This window comes from Mesocricetus auratus, unplaced genomic scaffold, assembly GCF_017639785.1.
Source record: "Mesocricetus auratus isolate SY011 unplaced genomic scaffold, BCM_Maur_2.0 Super-Scaffold_100045, whole genome shotgun sequence".
Taxonomy (NCBI): Eukaryota; Metazoa; Chordata; class Mammalia; order Rodentia; family Cricetidae; genus Mesocricetus; species Mesocricetus auratus.
In genome coordinates, this window is record NW_024429222.1 from 1,920,023 (window position 1) to 1,939,836 (window position 19,814).

The 19,814-nt window shown below is 40.8% G+C and overlaps 2 protein-coding genes across 2 annotated transcripts in view; one reads left to right on the plus strand and one right to left on the minus strand.

The window, feature by feature from the left end:
• The window catches only part of Lonp2 (lon peptidase 2, peroxisomal), a 105,670-nt gene that overhangs the window by 70,657 nt on the left and 15,199 nt on the right, over positions 1 to 19,814 (plus strand). The gene's annotated exons all lie outside the window — the stretch shown is intronic.
• On the minus strand, positions 17,585 to 18,043 carry LOC101843077 (histone H3.3A-like). Its single transcript, XM_005079188.4, has one exon. It carries the CDS (start codon positions 18,026 to 18,028, stop codon positions 17,618 to 17,620), a length of 411 nt encoding a protein of 136 aa, XP_005079245.1. The 5' UTR covers positions 18,029 to 18,043; the 3' UTR covers positions 17,585 to 17,617.

Below are 19,814 nucleotides of genomic sequence, written 5' to 3' on the forward strand. Positions count from 1 at the left end.
CATTTGTATCTTAAATTTTTCTGTTAAAACATTAACACACTGGCTGGATGTTCCTTTTGGCTATATATAAAGCAATCTAGGTAGCTTCTGAACTATTTTTGAAGGGATTTAAGTATCCTTTTAATCATATAAGCAGTTCACACTCACGCATTCACAATCACATTTCATACATACTGGTGTGGCCACACCATACATTCAGAACATACATGCATCTTTCAGTCATCCTTTTTTCCTAGGTCATGATTAGTCTGTTGCAATGAAGGTCCCTTAATTGAAATCTATGTAAAAGAACAACTCCAGCCAATCCTTGAGCTAAAAGGGTTAAAAAGTCCTGTATGTTCTTTATCATTCCTCCATTTGAGCTATAGTCATGGGGTACAGCTGTACCTACTCCTTGTAATTCTGTAGATGCAAGGTGGAGAGGCCAGGCTTTTGGCCAAAAGTTTTTAGAGATGACTCACAAAATAGAACTTAAATGTAAACAAAATTTTCCATTCCATATACCTTTGTCTTTTTCTTTTTCTTTACTTAATACCAGTACCTGATTTACTGTTACCAATACCAATTTTTTTGTTTTTGATTCACCCATTTTTTTTTCAAGACATGGTTTCTCTGAATTATTTGAGGCTGTCGGTCCAGCCTGGCCTCGAACTCGTGATCCTCCTGCCTCTGCCTCCTTCAGCAAATCCTACCGGCTGTGCCATCACAACCGGCTATTCACCAATTTTTAATCCATTCTTCAACTGAGGGTGATCTCTCAGGTTCCCCTTTCTTTCCTGACCTTGGTGTCAGGCGAAGGCCTGGAGATTTAATCCAATCCACCCCCCATCTGAGGGCAATCTCTCAGGGTCCCCTTACTTTCCTGACCTTTGTCAGGTGAAGGCCTGGAGATTTAATCCGGTACCCCTAGCTTGGTACCCCTTTTTAACATATCCGTATAGCCTTACTGGCCAGCCTTTTAGATCTCTCAGTTCCCCTTTACTTTCCTGACCTCAGTGGCCAGAATCTGTCTGAAGCTCACTGGCATTCACATTATAAAATTTTTAAATGAGGAGTGTATTATTTGATGAGTCATGTGGGGACTGGGGACATTAAAACGCAACCCATCCGTGGAGACAACACAGTGTGTAACAGCTTGGGATCACTGTGTTCCGGGCTCCAAATGGCTGGAGTAGTTCCATTTCTTAGACTCAGTCATCACAGCATTCGCAGCTCGTCCCAGAGCTTCATTCCGTATCTGTCATGGTCCTTGATCATTCCATGTTCCTGGCATCTCTAATATGCTGGGGTGTCCACTGCAGTGGAGGCTGCGTCTTCACCAGGGGCCTCGCCTGATCTCTTAGGGTGCCAAGCCTCAGTGGCTCTCCATAACCCATTCAGTGCTGCAGCTTTCATGCCTCCAAAAAACGGTACCATGTGGGAGACTCTTACACATGACCAAGTCCAAATGCCCGCTTGGGATGCATCCATGGCCTGCTCTGGATCACACCTTCTCTGTGCTGACTCTGAGGAAACACTTCCCAGAAGATTTCACCTCAGTTGTTTTGGTCTCTTATTAAGTGCAGCTGATTCTTTAGCCCCAGTTACCCAGCATCATTTGTCACAATAAAGCAAAACTTTCTGTTACAGTTTATCACATGAATGACCCTGACAGAGTCTTTGCTTCCCTCTGAAACTTGTCTGTATGTCTCTCAACATTTCTGTCTTCCAAACTCCCATAACAGTACTTTAAGCTTTGAGCAATGGCTTTTCCAGCCCAAAGTTCCAAAAATCCTTCCACAACCCCCCCCCCCAACCAACATGGTCACCATGATTGACAGCGGTTGGGGGGAGGAAAAGGTTTGTTTGACTTATATTTCCACATCAGAGTCTATCATTGAGGGAAACCAAGGCAGGAAGCAGAGCAGAGGCCATGGAGGTGTGCTGCTCACTGGATTGTCTTCTGTTACTTGCTCAAACATCTCCACATACAGCCCAGGCCCATCCGTTCAGAGACGGCACCACTCACAATCAAGAAAATGCCCATAGGCAGTCTGATGAAGGCAGTTCCTCAATTGAAGTGTCTCTTCCCAGGCAACTCTAATGTGTATCACATTGACAGAAACTGACAAGCACCGCTGCTCTGCTGGATAAACCACCAGTGTGGCCAAGACAGGCTTAGTGCATTATTCTGAGGAGACGTTTGAATTGAAGGGCCCTGTGCTCAGGAACATAACTTTGTTAGGATGCGCACATTCCATGCAGTTCATTCCAAACTCCAGATGCCCTGGTTTGGGCTTTTGATTTTGAAACAGGAGTTTACTATCTCACTATGCAACTGAGGCTGGCCTCAAACTCACAGTTCCCCTGCCTCAGCCTCCCAGCCCCTGGGGTTTTGGGCATACACCACCATTACCTGATGCCAAAACCTATCTAAAAGACATGAAAATCTTCAAATTGCATAGAATTGAAAGACGGATTAGATAAGTTCTGGGGTAGAATAAAAAGGTGATTTTTCATCTTTGTGACAATAATGCTGCCACACACATGAAATCCCCATATGCAGTTCTTTAGATATGCGTCGTTTTGGAATGGAACTCCAAGATATACTGTACTTCATGTTGCAGTTTTTAAAGAACTGCCAAACCGTTTTTCTGACTTTGAATTTACTGACTTCAAACCTTGCTGCACTGCAGTAGTAGTTGAAATAGTATGATAGTGGCCTAATAACAGAAGAACCCATGAATGTAATGGGATAGAGACACAAAGAATAAATGCTAACATGATGAATGGTACTTTAGCAAGGTCTCTAAGCCCATTCAATTAGGAAAGGACACTTTTCAACAAGTGATGTTGGGAAAACTTGATGCCCACATGCCACCAAAGAAAAAAGTTTGACTTGGATATTTAACACTGAAATTAACTAGGAATGGACCATGCTCTCAATTGAAGAACTTATTTGTAAAAGAACCTTAGTAGAACTTTTAATGCTATCATATTTTACACTGAGTTTGAGGACATGACACCAGAAACAGGAAACAAAAAAGAAAAATGAACTGACCATCATCACAGTTAAAATATTGTGTATTGATCTGGGGAGGTAGCTTGGGGATTAAAAGCGATTGCAGGCAATCCTGACAGCCTGAGTTCCATCCCTAGAACCCAGCTGGTGAGCAGAGAAAACTGACTCCTGCAAGTTGTCCTCTGATCTTCATACATTCACTATGGTAAGGTTGCATGCATGCATGTGCGCGCACATACACACACACACACACACACACATACACACACACACACACGCACACACACACGCACACGCGCGCACACACACACACACAGTCAGTAAGTGAATAAATAAATAAATATGCAGTTTTTGGAAATGTGTATATAAAATGACATGAACTGAAAGAAGGGCTGGTGAGATGGGTAAAGGTTCTTACTGACAACCCTGACAACCTGAGTTCAACCCCTGACTCCTGTTAGTTGTCTTATGACCTCCATACCTGCACCATAGCATGCATTTATCTGCACAATCCACACATAAAATAAATTTAGAAAATTAAAAATGAAAGTGAACAAAGTTTACACAGTGAAAGAAAATACTTGTAAGTCCCAAAGCATATAAAGAACAATAGCATTATTGCATAGAAACAACCCAACTAAAAATAGGTCAAGTATTGGAGTGGATATTTCTCTAAAGATGTGCAGATGGTCTGTGGGCACATGAAAGGATGCATAATATAGTTCACTGGGGAAATGCATATCAGAGCTACAGTGAAATCTACCTCAGGCTTAGTAGGGTGGCTGTAATAGTTTTTAAAGGACATGTTAATGTTGGCAGGGATGTGGAAAAATTAGGACAACTGTGCATTTCTGTCAGATGGTGTAGCCACTTTAATAAGAATGTGGCAGTTCTTCAAAGCAATTAAAAATAGAACTGCAGTAATCCAATAGTTCTATTCCTGGGCACTATGGATACCTGAAGGGAAGAACACACACACACACACACACACACACACACACACACACACACACACACACGTATGTTTACAGTGGAATTATTTCCATCAGCTAAAAGGCAAAACAATCCAAGTGTCTATCATTAAGTAAATTGAGAAACATGGTTACCAGGGCTATAGAGAAGGGGAAATGGATAATTGCAGTTTAACACAGTGGTTCAAAGTGGGTCAAGACCCCTTTGGGTGGCATATCAGATATCCTGCATATCAGATATTTATATTACAGTTCATAACAGCAACAAATTATAGTTATGAAGTAGCAACAAAAATAATTTTATGGTTCCTTACCACAATATGAGGAACTGTATTAAAAGGTTGCAGCATTAGGAAGGTTGAGAGCCACTGGTTTATCAGGTTCATTTATGCTAAAGATGATGGCAAGTTTGGGTAGAGATAATGGTGATGTTGTATCATCACTGTAGATATATTTTATGTGCCTGGATTGTTCATTTGCTGGCTACAATGGTAAGTACTGAGCTATACATTTTACTCTAATAAAAGCAACTTCTAGCAAAGGATACAAAGGAACTTTTCCAAAGTCTGTGTGCAAACAAAGGAGCTGGACTCTACACCAGGTTGTCCATCACGAGGCATCTTTGAGATAGAGTGAAAAAGCATTTGTACCTCTGCTGGGCATTTTGGAGGATTTGCCCCAGTTGTTTGAGGCAAGGTCTCTCTCACTGTTCTCAGTAAATCACTACTCTATACACAGTTCTCCTGTCTCTCCTCCCATCTCCCCAAAGGGGCATGCAGGATCACAACTGGTCACTCTATGAGTAACTCACCATGTAGATAGTCTGGCCCCAAGCTCACAGAGATCTTCCTGCCTCTACCTATTAAGTGTTGGAATCAGTGTACCACCATGCCAACAACCCCTAAATTTTTAAAATCCAAACTACATCCATTGTTCTTAGATATTAAAAAGTGTCTACTGAGTCAGACTTTTCCTAGTAGGCCTTTCTTTGGACTGCCATCTCCTGAATAATAACAGGAAGACTTCTTATTAATTATGAAAGCTTGGCCTTAGCTTAGGCTTGTTCCCAACTAGTTCTTAAAACTTAAACTAGCCCATTTATATTAATCTGTGTTCTGCCACATTGCTCGTTACCTCTGCCCAGTATCATGTATCCTACTTCCTCCATGTCTGACTGGTGAATTCCCGTGGCTCAGGTTCCTCTCCAAGTTCCTATCTTCCTAGAAGTCCAGCCTATCCTCTCCTGCCTAGGTATTGGCCCTTCAGCTCTTTATTAAACTAATCAGAAGGTGCCTTAGCAGAGACCTATCTTCACATTGTACAAAAAGATGATCCCACAACAGTCAACTCAGAAAAATCTACCTCTCTGTTTCCTGTACAGTATTTTAACAAATAATTAAAGTCACTACTAACATATAAATAAGTCAGTGTGTCAAAGATTTAAACAACTCATCAGTTGAGAGAACCTGTAAAGTTTTGCATTCTAGTTCAATAGAGAATCAAAAAAAAAAAAAAGGCCAATGTATTTGCAATCATGAGTGCTGAAACTAGAAGCCATTTTGTTTGCAAAGCATACTTCCTAGAGTGGGAGGGGCCGCCTATATCCCACAGACACAAATTATTTTTATTTCTAACAGTTTATGCAGCTTAACAGAATTGGAAGATAGATGGAAAACTGTACAGACAGCTTGAGGGTAAGCAGACAAAGACCCTTTCTCTTCTTATTTCCAAGTCTTTAGTGGTTTCACCTAGTGATAATCAAAAAAGTCCAGAGATGTTTTTTGTTTTACTTTGTTTTTGTTTTTGTTGGTTGTTTGAGTTTTTGGTTTTTAGAAACAGGGTTTCTCTGTGTAACAGCTGACTGTCCTAGAACTCATTTTGTAGACCAGGTTGGCCTCAAATTCACAGAGATCCACCTGCCTCTGCTTCCCAAGTACTGGGATTTAAGACATGCGCCGCTACCACCAGGCACAGAGGTATGTTTTGATACCACTTATGCTGGTTATCTTCAGTTAAGAAAATCTTTGTAGAAGTCGAGGGGTGGGGGCTCAATGATGAAGCAATTGCCTAGCATTAGATTTGATTTCCAGCCCAATAAAAAAAAACAAAAACCTTTCCTTTCTCTCAGTAGTCTCTCTCTCTCTCTCTCTCTCTCTCTCTCTCTCTCTCTCTCTCTCTCTCTCTCTCTCTCTCTCTCTCTCTCTCTGTCTGTGTCTCTCTCTCTCTGTCTGTCTGTCTCTCTCTCTCTCTCTGTCTCTCTCTCTTTCTCTCTCTCTTTGCTGGGATACTGTCTGTATTGCTCAGACTGGTTTCTGTCTCATGGCTTGAAGTGGTTTTATTGCCTCAGCTTTCCAAGTAGAGTTGAGTATAGATGCTCACTGCCGTGTCCAGATAAGTAATCTAGTCTCTTGATTTGCCCCTCTTTGTCTTGTCAAGGAACTCCTGTGCTATGGGTGGCTTTCCTAGACTGGACTTTGGAGTTGAGGCCGGATACATCTGTGACTGCTGTGGATTCGGGTGATATGTTTCATCTCCCAGGGTCTGTTTCCCTGGGCACAAAATGGAGAATTAGATCAGCTCAGCCCAGATTTTCAAATTTTAAGTATCATACTTCTCTGGTACGCTTCTTGAGTTCCTTCCTAGTCCTTCCCAAGTTCCCTAACCTCAGGAGGTGATCTAGGTGTTATCAGAAAGCTGTCACTTAAGGGCATCGTGTTAGTGTGACACAAACAGTAACATTTCTATGGAAATTACCTCTGTCTATGGACTGTTACTGGTTAGAGTTAACTGTGTTCAATGCTCTTGCACCCTCTGTTGTTTCAGCCTTCGCCTGCTCCACAGACATTAAAATCCTGCTTTCTTTGGGAACAAATATACTTTTCATAATCTCTGAAATAGTATGCCCAAAGACCACAAAATATACCGTTTAAAGAACTGGGGTTGGGTGATCAGGGGAGAGAATAAAAAATTGTAACTAAGATTTTCTGCCCCCAGCAAGGATAGAGTACAGGTGTCCATTGTAGAGCTGTCTTTTTGGTGTGTTGACAAAAAAACAAAACAACAACAACAAAAAAAAAACAGCTCTTAGAGGGAATAAGAGATAGTTTATTTATTCTAGAGTCATTATGAGTGACCATGAACACAGATTATGTTGCCCTAAATCCCATGTTCCAATGTAGAAGAAGTTTCAGGGTTTATTTTTTTTTCAAGTTGTATAGAACAACTTAAATCAAGCCAATATATTGGTGGTTACATCACAGAGGCAGATACATCAAGGTGGGGGAAACTTTTCTGTAGGCCCAAGATGTTATCTAATGACATTCTTAGCTCTTGGATTGAGGAAGCTAGTGTCCCACTGGTAACACTTCTTCGAGTTTTTTGTTGATGTTTGTTTGGTTTTCATTTTGTTTTATTGTTATTTTACTATCACAAGGTGTTAGTTCAGATACAGAGTGAGGCAAGGAATGCCTGTTCCAGAGGCTAAAAGTAGCTCAAGATAAAGTAATTAGCCTCTAAACTTAGAAAACTTGAGTCTTCGCAGCACTGATAACCTGATTAGCCCACTGATCTCTGCAGACACAGAAGTGCCTTCCGGGGGGTTTTGTTCACAGCCAGACACAATTTCTTTTCAGGACTTTTCCTCCACAAGTGTTGGGCTTGTGACAGCTCAGTGTATAGCTCAATGGTGAAGCAGTTGCCTAGCATTCATGGGTATTGGGTTTGATTCCCAGTCTCAAGACAGGCCACCTGCTTGATCAGATCACCTTAAGGAGGTACATTCTAATGAAAGATTTGTTTGAAAGGCAATTCTCTGGACCTTTAGAGAAGACTATAACCTTTCTTTTTGTCTCACCTACTGTTTTTTTTTTTAAGACTGTGTAATGTAACCCAGGCTAGCCTCAGACTCAGAATGTATCCTTGAACTTTGGCTACTGTGCTGGGATTACAGACATGTGTCACCACTTTTTGTTAAGGTGGTGCTGGGTCAAAGCCAGAATTGCATTCATAAACAGATAAGCATCAAACCAACTAGAGTTACATTTCGGGCCTCTTCCTCGCCTTCCACAACCTCCCCCTTCTTAGACCTTCTCATGCTTTTCCCATAGCTCTGGGACCTGCTTTCATTAAACTCTTGTTCAGTGACAGAGGGGAAAGGTGAAGTGGACACCTGCAAGTCTCTCAGCAGTAGGTGACAGCTGCTTGGGGTAAAGCTCTCCTCTCCTGCTAAGGGGTCCGTGGCTGGAGACAGCTCGAGTGCGATGGGCCCTGGGAAGTTCACCCGCCTCTGACTCTGCCTTGCCTCTGTAGCTGCCAGCATCCGCACTGGAGCACCCTATGCTGTGTACTTCCCTGCTCCCTAGTGCAGTTCAGTGCCTCGATCTTTCTCTGGCCATCTTTGTTATATCCTGACTTAACTTAAGACAGTCTGGATTACATCAGAAGGGCTTGAAGATGTCTCTGAAAGTTGGTTTTTAAAATTTTCAACTTCTTTTTGGTTTCAAACAAGTTTGAACAGAGAAAAATGTTACGGGATGGGATTGACCTAACTTTTCTTTTTTAAACATTCTCTTTTTTTTTATTTATTTTTTATTTTTAAGATTTATTACATATACAGTGTTCTGCCTACATACCAGAAGAGGGCACCAGATTGAATTGTAGATGGTTGTGAGCCACCATGTGGTTACTGGGAATTGAACTCAGGACCTCTGGAAGAGCAGTCAGTGCTCTTAGCCTCTGAGCCATCTCTCCAGCCCCTTGACCTAACTTTTCTACTACTCATATTATTTGGTTTTATTAGCATCTTCTATTTGTTGACAATTTCATATGTGCATACAAGGTGTCTTGATTGTGACCACCCCAGCTGTCCTCTCTAGCCCTCCAGAGCACCCTCCAACACATCCCTCCTGCTTTCACACCTCTTCTTCTTTAACCCTCTGAGTCCAGTTAGTGCTGCCTGCGGGATGTTGACTAGTGGTTTTGACTTGATCTGGTGCAGGTAACTGTAGCCACAGCGCATTCAAGTGTGCCGTAGACATGTCGTGTCCACAGGGCAGCATTGCACAGCGCTTCTTCCCTCCCTCCAACTCGTCCACTCTCTCCGCTTCCCTTACCCAGTGTTCCCTGAGTCTGGAGTAGAAGAGGTTAATATAGATGTCCAGTTTAGAGCTGAGCACTCAACAGTCGCTCTGCTCAGCACTTTGACCAGTTCTGACTTTCTGTATTAACTGCTACTCGTTGCAAAAGAAGCTTATTTGGCCAAGATCAAGAAAAGCACAGATCTAGGAATGTAAAAATAAGTTTGATAACATGTCCGTTTAACAAAACAACAGTGGTAGTATTAGGCCTGTCACCACCCACACTGTGAACTTCTTATTAGGTTTACAGCATCAGGTATAAATTCCTTCCTGTGGAACAGGCCTCAAATCCAATCAAAGAGTTTCTGGTCATCCCATAACTTCTGTACCATGACTGTACTAACATGCATCCCTCTCCTGATGGGTCTCAGTTAGGTTCTCTATAGCTCTGATAAAAACTATGACCTAAGACAGTTTAGGGAAAAGGGGGCTTACATCACTTTTTTTGTTCTGGTTTTTTTGTTGTTGTTGTTTTTACGAGACAGAGTTTCTCTGTATTGTTTTCGAGGCTGTCGGTCCAGCCCAGCCTCGAACTCACAGTGATCCACCTGCCTCTGCCTCCCAAGTGCTGGGATTAAAGGCGTGCGCCACCCATGCCCGACTTGCTTACGTCACTTCTACATCACAGTTCATCATCAAAGGAAGTCCTGTTAGGAGCTCAAGGCAAGGAACTGAGGCAGAGGCCATGGAGGAACGCTGCTTACTGGCTTGCTCCTTACGCTTCCTCACCTTTTTGTTTGTGTGTTTGTTTGTTTTTCGAGACAGGGTTTCTCTGTGGCTTTGGAGCCTGTCCTGGAACTCCCTTTGTAGACCAGGCTGGCCTCGAACTCACAGAGATCCATCTGCCTCTGCCTCTAGAGTCTGTGTTTGCCTCCCGAGTATGAGGACTAGAGGCGTGCACCACCACGTGCCGGCCTGTTTTCTTATACAACTCAGGACCATCTGCCCAAAGATGGTACTGTTACAGTGGGATGAGACTTCATTAATCAAGAAAATGCCCCCACAAGCTTGCTTACAGGCCAGTCTGTTGGGAGTATTTTCTCAATTGATGCTCCCTCTTCCCTAATGGCTCTAGCTTGTATTCAGTTGGCAAAATACTAACCAGGACAGTATTGTCGCTTTCAGGGTTCACCACTGGATAATATTATTGGTGACTTTTCTCCCCCAGCAGCCTGCATAGCATCTGCTGGCATTATGTAAACTAGCTCACAGGGAGGAAGTTTTCAAACAGTTCCAACTTGATTTTTCTGTGTCTTGGGACAAGAATATGTCATGTCATCAGCAGTGGGGTCTTACCATCTAGTTATGGTGGGCAACCAAGAGCAATGACAATAGCCTATGTTGTCTGGCTGGTGTTAGTATTTAGGCATCTGTACTGTCCTGTCTTTGGGGTTCTCACAGGATACACCCTCAGCTGCAGCCACTAAGAGCACCACCTGTGCCTGTTCACAGTGTTCCCTTTTAAAAGGGCCCTGCCCACCCCCCATCCCTCTCTCTTTTTCTCCCTCTGTCTGTCTCTGTCTCTCTCTGTGTCTCTGTCTATCTGTCTCTCTGTCTCTGTCTCTCACTCTGTCTCTCTGTCTCTGTCTCTCTGTCTCTCTGTCTCTCTCTGACTCACTTTCTTCTCTTTCCTGTCTTCTGCTGCTTCTGTCCCCAGAGGCCAGTATCCTCCCACCCCTTTCCCTTTTTATAATCCTTTATCCTTAATTTTAAAAAAAACTCTACTCTTAAACTCTGTTGCATGGTGTCTTTCTCTCTTGAGCCATTTTTTTTTTAAGTTACGATAGCTGGCACTGAGATTTTTATTAATAGCCCATGTCTTCTGGAGTCCTCTGCTTTGTCCATCAATGTAGAGTATCTCTGTTCAAACTCCTTTTTTATTGTATTTTTAATTTGCTTACAAAGTAGTGGATTTCCACAAAGGTTTCTCATAAATCCTTAGTGTTGACTAACTTCCTGCCGCTTCTCCCATCCCCATACCTGTTTAAACCTTTAACCCCAGTCATCCCTCTGTTACTTCCACAGCACATGTGTTCAGTGTCTCCTTAGTCCTGAAGGCTCCTTACCTCCCTATTCATAGGCCCTTTCCTTCCTTTTTAAAAAAGTTTCCTGATCTTTATGGATAACTCCAAATTTAACACAGAGATAAGAAAAAATGTTTGAGGCCTAGGATCCACATGAGGTCCTATATATGAATGAATATATAAATACATCCTGAGTCCTTTTAGTGGTGTGTGTGTGTGTGTTTAACTGACTTCTTGGAATTGGGTAACCTATCATGGATTTTATCTTCTCTATCTTAGAGAAGACTGATTCTTCTTACCAGCCATTAATTTCTTTTAGCTCTTCATCTAGGGGTGGGGCCTTTGAGACTACACCCATCCATGTTGGCATGCCAACTGGTGATGTTGTGCAAGTCTTGTTTAAGCAACCATACTTTTGAGATTTCATAGGCGCAGCTTCCCTGTCATATATAGAAGATATTGTCTTCCTCTTACTCCTCTGGCTCCTACACTCTTTCCAATGAATGTTCCCTGAGCCTTTATACTACAGGTTGTATTATAAATGTATCCACTAGAGTTGTCACCCACAGTCAGATGGTCTCTACAGTTTGACCAGTTGTGGATTTCTGTAATCGTTGCCATCTGGTGAAAAAAGAGGCTTCTTGATGAGGGGTGAGAGCTACACTCATTTGGGCAGAAGGATAAATAAACATTTAGAATGCAGTTAGAAATTGGCAGTAGTAGGTTCACCTCCAGGGTCCTGACCTCACCAGCCACAGGTAGTTGACTATGTTTACAATAATAAGCATGTCTTCCCTCCTGTTGAGCAGGCCTTTAGTCTAATTAGTCAGCTGCTGGTTGCTGCCAAGATATAAATGCTACTATTTTATCCTTAGGAATATCTTTCCAGGCTGGTAATTCTGTGGCCAAGTATCTTGACATTTAGTTTCTTGAGATCTTTGTGTGTTCTAGACACTATTCTTTTGTCAAATACAAAGCTGGTAAAGAATCTCTCCCACTGTGTAAGCTCTCTTCACTTGAGTATTCGTTTCCTTCGCTATACAAAAGCCTTGGGATTTTCAGTATCACATTTATTGATTATTGGCTTTATTCCTTGAGCGATCAGAATCCTAGTCAGAAAGTCCTTACCTAAAGCCTACTTTTTCCTGTAGAAGGCCCTTAATCCATTTGGAGTTGATTTTGTGAAGGGTGAAAGATAAAGGATTTTGTTTCATGCTTCTGCATGTTTATCCAGTTTTCCCAGCATCATTTATTGAAGATGCTAGCTTTTCTCCAGTGTATTTCTGGCTTCTTTGTCAAAAACCAGGTGACTATAGTTTAATGCCCTTACATCTCCGTCCTCTACTCATTAATCTATGTATCTGTTTTTGTAACAGTACCATGTTTTTTAAAAACTACTTTACTGCCGAACAGTGGTGGTGCATGCCTTTAATCTCAACACTTGGGAGGCAGAGTCAGGCCTCTGTGACTCTGAATTCGAGGCCAACCTGGTCTACAGAGTGGGTTCTATACAGCCAAGGCTATACAAAGAAACTCTGTCTCAAAAACACACAAAAAAATTACTTTACTATATTTGTTTCTGTGTGTTTGTATTGAGTGCACACATGCTATGAGGTATATGTGAAGTTCAGAGGACAATTTGTAGGATTTGGCTTTCTACTTCCACTATGTGGGTCCTGGGGATTGAAGTGACAGATAACTATCTCACCCTTCTAGCCATGCTGTTTTTATAATTATGGCTCTGTAATGTAAGTTAAAATCAGGTATGGTATTAACTCCAGCAGTATTCTTATTGCTCAGGGTTACTTTGGCTATTCTCTTGTGGTTCTATATTAATTTTAAGATTGCTTTTTTTCCTATTCTGTGAAGGATAGCATTGTGATTTTGATAGGGATTACATTGCATCTGTATAGTGCTTTTGATAGAATGGTCATTTTTTACAATATTGATTTTTTTCTTTTATTTTTTCTGGCAGTTCTCACTATATAACTCTGGCTGTCCTGGAACTCACTCTGTAGACCAGGCTGGCCTTAAACTCTGCCTCTTCCTTGAAAATGCTGGGATTAAAGGCGTGTGCCACTAGGCCCAGCTCTCTTCAGTTTCTTTCATCTATGCTTTAAAGTTTTTACTGTAGAGCTCTTTCACATCCTTGGTTAGGTTTATTCCAAGGTGTTTTTTTAAGACTGTTGTAAATGGAATTGTTTACTGGTTTCTTTCTTCAGTTTGTTTGCCATTAGTGTATAGGAAGGCTAATGATTTTTGTGTGTTCATTTTGTATCCTGCCATATTGCGTGAGAGTGGAGAAGGTAGACAGACTCCTTTGTTCCTGATTTTACAGGAACCACTTTGTGTTTTCCCCAGTTTCATGTGTGTTGGCTGTAGGTTTGTCATATCGGTTTCTTCTATTCTGAGTTGCTTCAGAATTTTTAACATGAAGGGATGTTCAATTTTGTCAAATGCCTTTTCTGCATCTACTGAGACATCTGTGTTCTGTCTTTGAGTCTCCTTGTAATTTATAACATTTATTGATTATATGTATTGAACCATCCCAGCATCTTAGTTGGAGTTAAATATAACTAGATCATGGTGAATCATCTTTTTGATGTGTTCTTGAATTCAGTTTGCAGGTATTACATTGAAAAAGTTTGCATCTAAGTGCATCAGAGAAATTTTTTTTCTTTTTTATCTATCTTTGGTATCAGGGTCATACTAGCTTTATAAAAGGAGTTTGGTGGTATTCTTTTCTATGTTATTTTATTGACTATTTTAGACATATTATGTTAGTTCTTCTTTGAATGTCTGAGAAAATCCACCTGGGAATCCATCTGGGCCTGGACTTTTTCAGTGTAGAGAGATTTAACACTGCTTCAGCCTCATTGCTTGCTACAGATTAGTTTACATTGTTTGTCTCAACTTGGTTTGATTTTTATAGGTCGTATGCATCTAGAAATTCTTCCATTTCTTACAGATTTCTCAATCTAGTAGAATATATGCTTTCAAAGTAAGACCGAATGGTTTTTTGAATTCCACTGCAGTTTCAAATAGTGGCTCCCTTTTCATCCCTAATTTTATTAAATTGGGTCTTCTCTCTCTTTTGGTTTGCTTGGCCAAGAGTTTGTCAATATTTAAAAAAAAAAACAGTTTTTGTCCCATTGCTTCTTTGTGTTTTTGTTTGTTTCCATTTCATTAGTTCTGGTCCTGCTCGTAATGATTTCTTTGTATTGACTGATTTGGGGATTGTCTGATTGCTTCCCAGGGCCCTAAGGTGGTTCATTCATTATGTTATTTATTTGTAATGTCTCTGATTTCTTAATGTAGACACTTGGAGCTATAAACTTCTTTTCCTAGAGCTGCTTTCATCGTATATCATAGGTTTTGTATGGTGATATATTATTTATGATTTGTTAAAGCTTGCTTGAGGATTCAGAAAGCAAAGTCAGCCTCAGTCTATAGAGATCAGGCAGTGGTGATACACACCTTTAATCCCAGGATTTAGGATTAAGAGATAGATGGATCCCCTACCCCCCCACCTTAATCCCAGGATTTGAGAGGTGTAAAAGGTAGAGGTATTCGATCTGAGAATTAGTCTCCAGCCACACGGAGAAGAGCATGGCAGTTTGAGTGAATCTGAGGAGCAGTGAAGTAAGGAGCAGTTTGAGGATTCCCCCTTCGTTTGAGTTAAGGTAGAGGTAAGAGCTAGTGGCCAGCTGCTTTACTTTCCTGATTTTCAGCTTGAAGCTTGAACCCACAATATCTGTCTCTGGGTCTTCTATTTATCATGCTACAATTTTGGAATATTGTGATTTCATTTTCATTTGATTCTAAGAGCTTTTTTCTTATGTTCTTGGTTTCTTTAGGGACCCAGTCATCATTAAATAGGGTACTAACTCCAGGAGTTTATGTATGTTCTAGTGCTTCTCTTGCTGTTGATTGGTAGTCTTATTCCATTGCCATGAATATGAGGAATTATTTCAGTTTTCCTGTATTTGTTGAAACTTGCTCTGTGTCCCAAAGTGATTTATTTTAGAGAAAGCTCCATGGGCTTCTGAGCAGCATGTATGTCCTGCAGTGCTTCACAGAATGTTCTTAGTGTCTGTTCCGTCCATTTGATCTATACTCACTTAATTCACATTTCTCTGCTTTTTAATTTAAAAAAGTTTTATGTTACTTAATGTATATGTGTGTTTTGCCTGCATTTATACTGCAAACAATGTATGTGCCTGGTGCCTGTGGGGGTCAGAAAAGGGTGTTAGATCTGAAACTGGAGCTACAAAGGGTTGTGAGCTATTGTGTGGTTGCTGGGATTGAACCTGGGTCCTCTGGAAGAGCAACTAGTTCTCTTAACTGCTTAGCCATCTCTCCTGTCCCTCTGTTTATTTTTTGTTGGGAGGGACTTGCCAATTGATGAGAATGAGGTACTAAAGTCACCCACTGTTATTCTGCTAGGCTTAATCTGTGGTTTTATGTCTAACATATTTGTTTCATGAAATTGAATCCACCAGTTTCAGGGCACATTGTAGAATCACAATGCTTCTATAATCAATATTGAGTGACTATCTTTTCTTCCTAGTTTGGACTTTTAAAGCATGTTTTGTCACACACTGGGGCAGTGGCACCTGCTTGTTCCCTAGGTCCATTTGTTTGGAATGCCTTTCTTTGTCCATCTTTTCACCCTGAGGTACTATCTCTCTTCTGTGGTTAAATGTGTTCTTGAAGGCGGCAAAGAGATGGTTCCCGCTTTTTGATCTATTCTACTAGTCTGTCTTTTGATTGGGGAATTAACATCATTAAGATTCAGAGCTAGTATTACGGATTGATTTCTGTTATCTTGTTGTATTTGGGTTTTTATTTCTTTTCTTCTCTATCTTAACTAGTATTCTAGTGGCTTATTGTTTCCTGTGACCTTGTGGGTGGATTTCTTTTTCTCTCTTCAGTTCAAATGATTCCTTTGGGTAACTTCTGTAGAACTCATACATTCCTTTAGCCTGTTTCTATCATGGAAAGTTTTCTTTTTTCCTTCAATTATGACAGATAGAATTGATGGGTGTAGTAGTCTGGGTTGGTAGTTGTTTTTTAAAACTTGAAATACATCTGTCTAGGCCCTCCTAGCCTTTAAAGTTTCAGCTAATTAATCTGTTACTATTCTGATGGGCCTGCCTCTGTGTGGTTTGGTGTTTCTTGCTTGTTTCTTTCCGTATATGTTATGTTTTACATGTTTAGTGTTTTGATTATAATATGACAGAAGGGGGTTCTTTTCTGGCCTTAACTGTTTGGTGTCCTAAATGTCTCCCATGTCTGGATTGGATCTCTTTTCAAAACTCTGGGAAATTTTGTTATGATGATTGTTTGTTTATTTGTTTCTTGGGATGGAAAGAGTCTCACTGTGTAGTCCTGGCTGACTTAGAACTTTCTATGTAGAGCAGAATGACTTGAGACTTAGAGATTCATTTGCCTCTGCCTCCCCAAGTGCTGGGAATACCACCATGCCTGACTTGTTATGATTTTTTAAGGTTTTCTGTGTCCTTAGACTTATATTTTTCTTCTATAATATACAAGAATAGAGTAGAATTATATTCTTCTATTCTAAATGCTTGTCTGTTACCCATAGATTTAGTCTTTTCTGCATGCCATGTATGTTTGGAATTCCTGCGGGTACCTTCTTTTGTCTTTGTCTTTGTTGGATGCTTCCAGTGTCTTCATCTTGTCAAGCTCAGGTATTCTGTCCTTTCCTTAATCAATTCTGTTGGTGAGATTTTTCCACAGAGATTTTATTTGACTGTTTGTTTTTTTTTTCCATTTCTATCATGTCAGATTGGTCAGTCTTCAGTACAGTTTTTTGTTTAATTCCTCTTTCATGACTTGCATCCGTTTCCTTGTCTCATTCAGCTGTTTGGTTCTCAATCAGGTACTTATTATCTTCTTTTATTGTTTTGAATATTCTTACAATTATTATGATCATTAAGTTCTTTTTTGTAGTTTAATGTATTTTAATAGCAAACTTACAGGAACAGCACAGAAGACAAACTATTAAAAACATGTACTTGCATGTAGGACAATTCAGTTAGAAAAGTATAGTGAATGGATGGAATCTACTGTATGATAAAAATGCTACAAACACCATTTAGTTGCCGTCAATAAGACATTTTTACTTATTTAAAAAAAATCCAAATGCTGGCATTGTCCAGAAAATTTTAACAGGTTTATTTATAATTGTTGTAAAGTTGAACTGTTGAAATGTGTTCACTGAAACATTTTGCTTGCATTAATGCTTCACATCTTGCATTTATATTAAAAAATTCACACACAAATGAAAATGGAAAAACTGCCAATACCTGATTTCTGTCCCCTATTTTTTCCACTCTGAAATCATACACTTAGGTCCCTTTTGATCCCATGGGAAAAATATCTAACATTCAGAACTACTGATAACAGGAAGAAGAGGTAAAAAATATTTGAGAATGAAATGTTTCCCCTCATAGTGGACTCTTAAGCATGTTCTCCGCGTATGCGGCGTGCTAGCTGGATATCTTTTGGCATAATCGTTACACGTTTGGCATGGATAGCACACAGGTTGGTATCTTCAGATAGGCCAACCAGATAGGCCTCGCTTGCCTCCTGCAAAGCACCAATAGCTGCACTCTGGAAGCGCAGATCTGTTTTGAAGTCCTGAGCAATTTCTCGCACCAGACGCTGGAAGGGTATCTTGCGAATCAGAAGTTCAGTGGATGTCTGATAGCATCTGATTTCACGGAGTGCCACAGTACCCGGCCTGTAACGATGAGGTTTCTTCACCCCTCCAGTAGAGGGCGCACTCTTGCGAGCGGCTTTTGTAGCCAGTTGTTTCCTGGGTGCTTTACCACAGGTGGATTTGCTGGCGGTCAGCTTTGTAGGAGCCATGGTACAAGCACCTCCTTACTTAACCACCTTCTCCTTCGGCTGGAGCTCGGCAAGCGAGAGGCAGAGCTGGTGTTAGAAAGCGGCGGCGGGCCAGGTGTTGGTGGCGCACGCCTTTAATCCCAGCACTCAGGAGGCAGAGGCAGGAGGATCTTTGTGAGTTCGAGACCAGCCTGGTCTATAAGAGCTAGTTCCAGGACAGCCTCCAAAGCCACAGAGAAACCCTGTCTCGAAAAGCCAAAAAAAAAAAAAAAAAAAAAGAAAGCGGCGGCCACGGGGCAACGACTGAGAACACAATTCTATCATTGAGTTCTCTAGCTGATATTTATTTAACTCACTGTCACTACTACTGTTAGATTAATAAGTTTTGTAGTCGGCTTGGGTTTTCATGTTATGTCATTGCCTAGGGATGTACATATATGGAGTTATTTATTTACTTGATTTATTTTTTATCAGCTGCATTCTTTCAGTTGATATAGTCACTGTGTTCATGTGAGACTTTAATGCGGTAGAGTTGAGTGTTTCATTCAGAAAATAGTTCCTCAGTCCAAGAGTTTAGGGTACCTGGAGGAACTCTCTCTTGTTCTCTAAGTGGAATATTAACTGTGAGATCAACCCCAGCTGTTTGACCACTCTGTAAGTGTGGTACAAACCAGTTAGTAACGGCAGCTCACCTGACCTCAATCACGGCTAGAAGATGTGGAGCCAAGGATAGTGTGGAACATACTCAGATATTAGACCAGGAGTGGAGGGATGTGTACAGGTAAGGGGAGGGTGGGTGAAGATGAATTACTGCATTGCCTTTTAAAAGAAAGAAACGGAAAGTTGGGATACTGTTGAAGTGCACAGTGTTAGGGATTGTTAAAGCTATAGGATGTTTTAATTAAGCAAAAAGAGGAGGGGCTAATGATAAGAGAGAGGAAGAAAACCTAAGTGGAAGGGCATCAGTAACAGTTCTGAAACCTACCTGAACAATATGAACAAATCCAAAGCCATCATGATCCTTAGTGTGCAAGAGCAAACATTAAATAATACAAACTAAGAAAGCAGTGCTTGGACGTGAGCTGTGGGCACAGCTGCAGTAAGCTGGAAGGTCCTTTTATTTCCCAGGCCTCTGTTTGCCTCCCCTGTTGAGTAGCACTTCACTACAGAGTGCTCTGTGTTTCCAATAATATGCTCCAGCCATCTTTATGTGCCATTTATAGATGCCATTCATATTAAATATATGGGAAAATATGCACAGTATACAGTAAGTATAGATATGTCTTAAGTGTTAACATTTTTCTTTCATGTATTTAGTTTACATAGTTGGAAACAATTGTGTAATTGTGAACAGAGCTCTGTTTGTTCCTGGATAGAATTAGGTTGTAGAGAGCACTTTCTGTTCTTGTAATGAGAGTTCTAGAAACATGTCATGATTGTTTCTCTGAGAAGCAGCTAATAGTATCACTTAGTACCAGTCTTACTTCTGGAGGTGCTGTTTACTTTTGTTTTGTTTGATTAGAAAAACACATGCAAAGAGGTAAAGTAACTCTGTTCAAGGGGGATTTGGAATCCAGAGACAGGACTGCAGCACTTTGTGTGTGTGTGTGGAGGGGTGCTGTATGAAATTACACCCTCCCCTCATTTTCCACCTAAATCTTGTTTCAAAAGACCTCTTTTATACTACTTTAGGACGCTTGGAAAACAATTTTAATGGATGTGTCAGGTTATATGTTAGAAGGAGTTATGGGGATTTTGTTTTATTTGTTAAGATAGAATCTCACTATGTAGCCATCATGGCTGGTCT

Bases quoted from the DNA above. Each gene is read 5' to 3' on its own strand.
- LOC101843077 (XM_005079188.4), bottom strand. From the start codon at position 18,028: ATGGCTCCTACAAAGCTGACCGCCAGCAAATCCACCTGTGGTAAAGCA.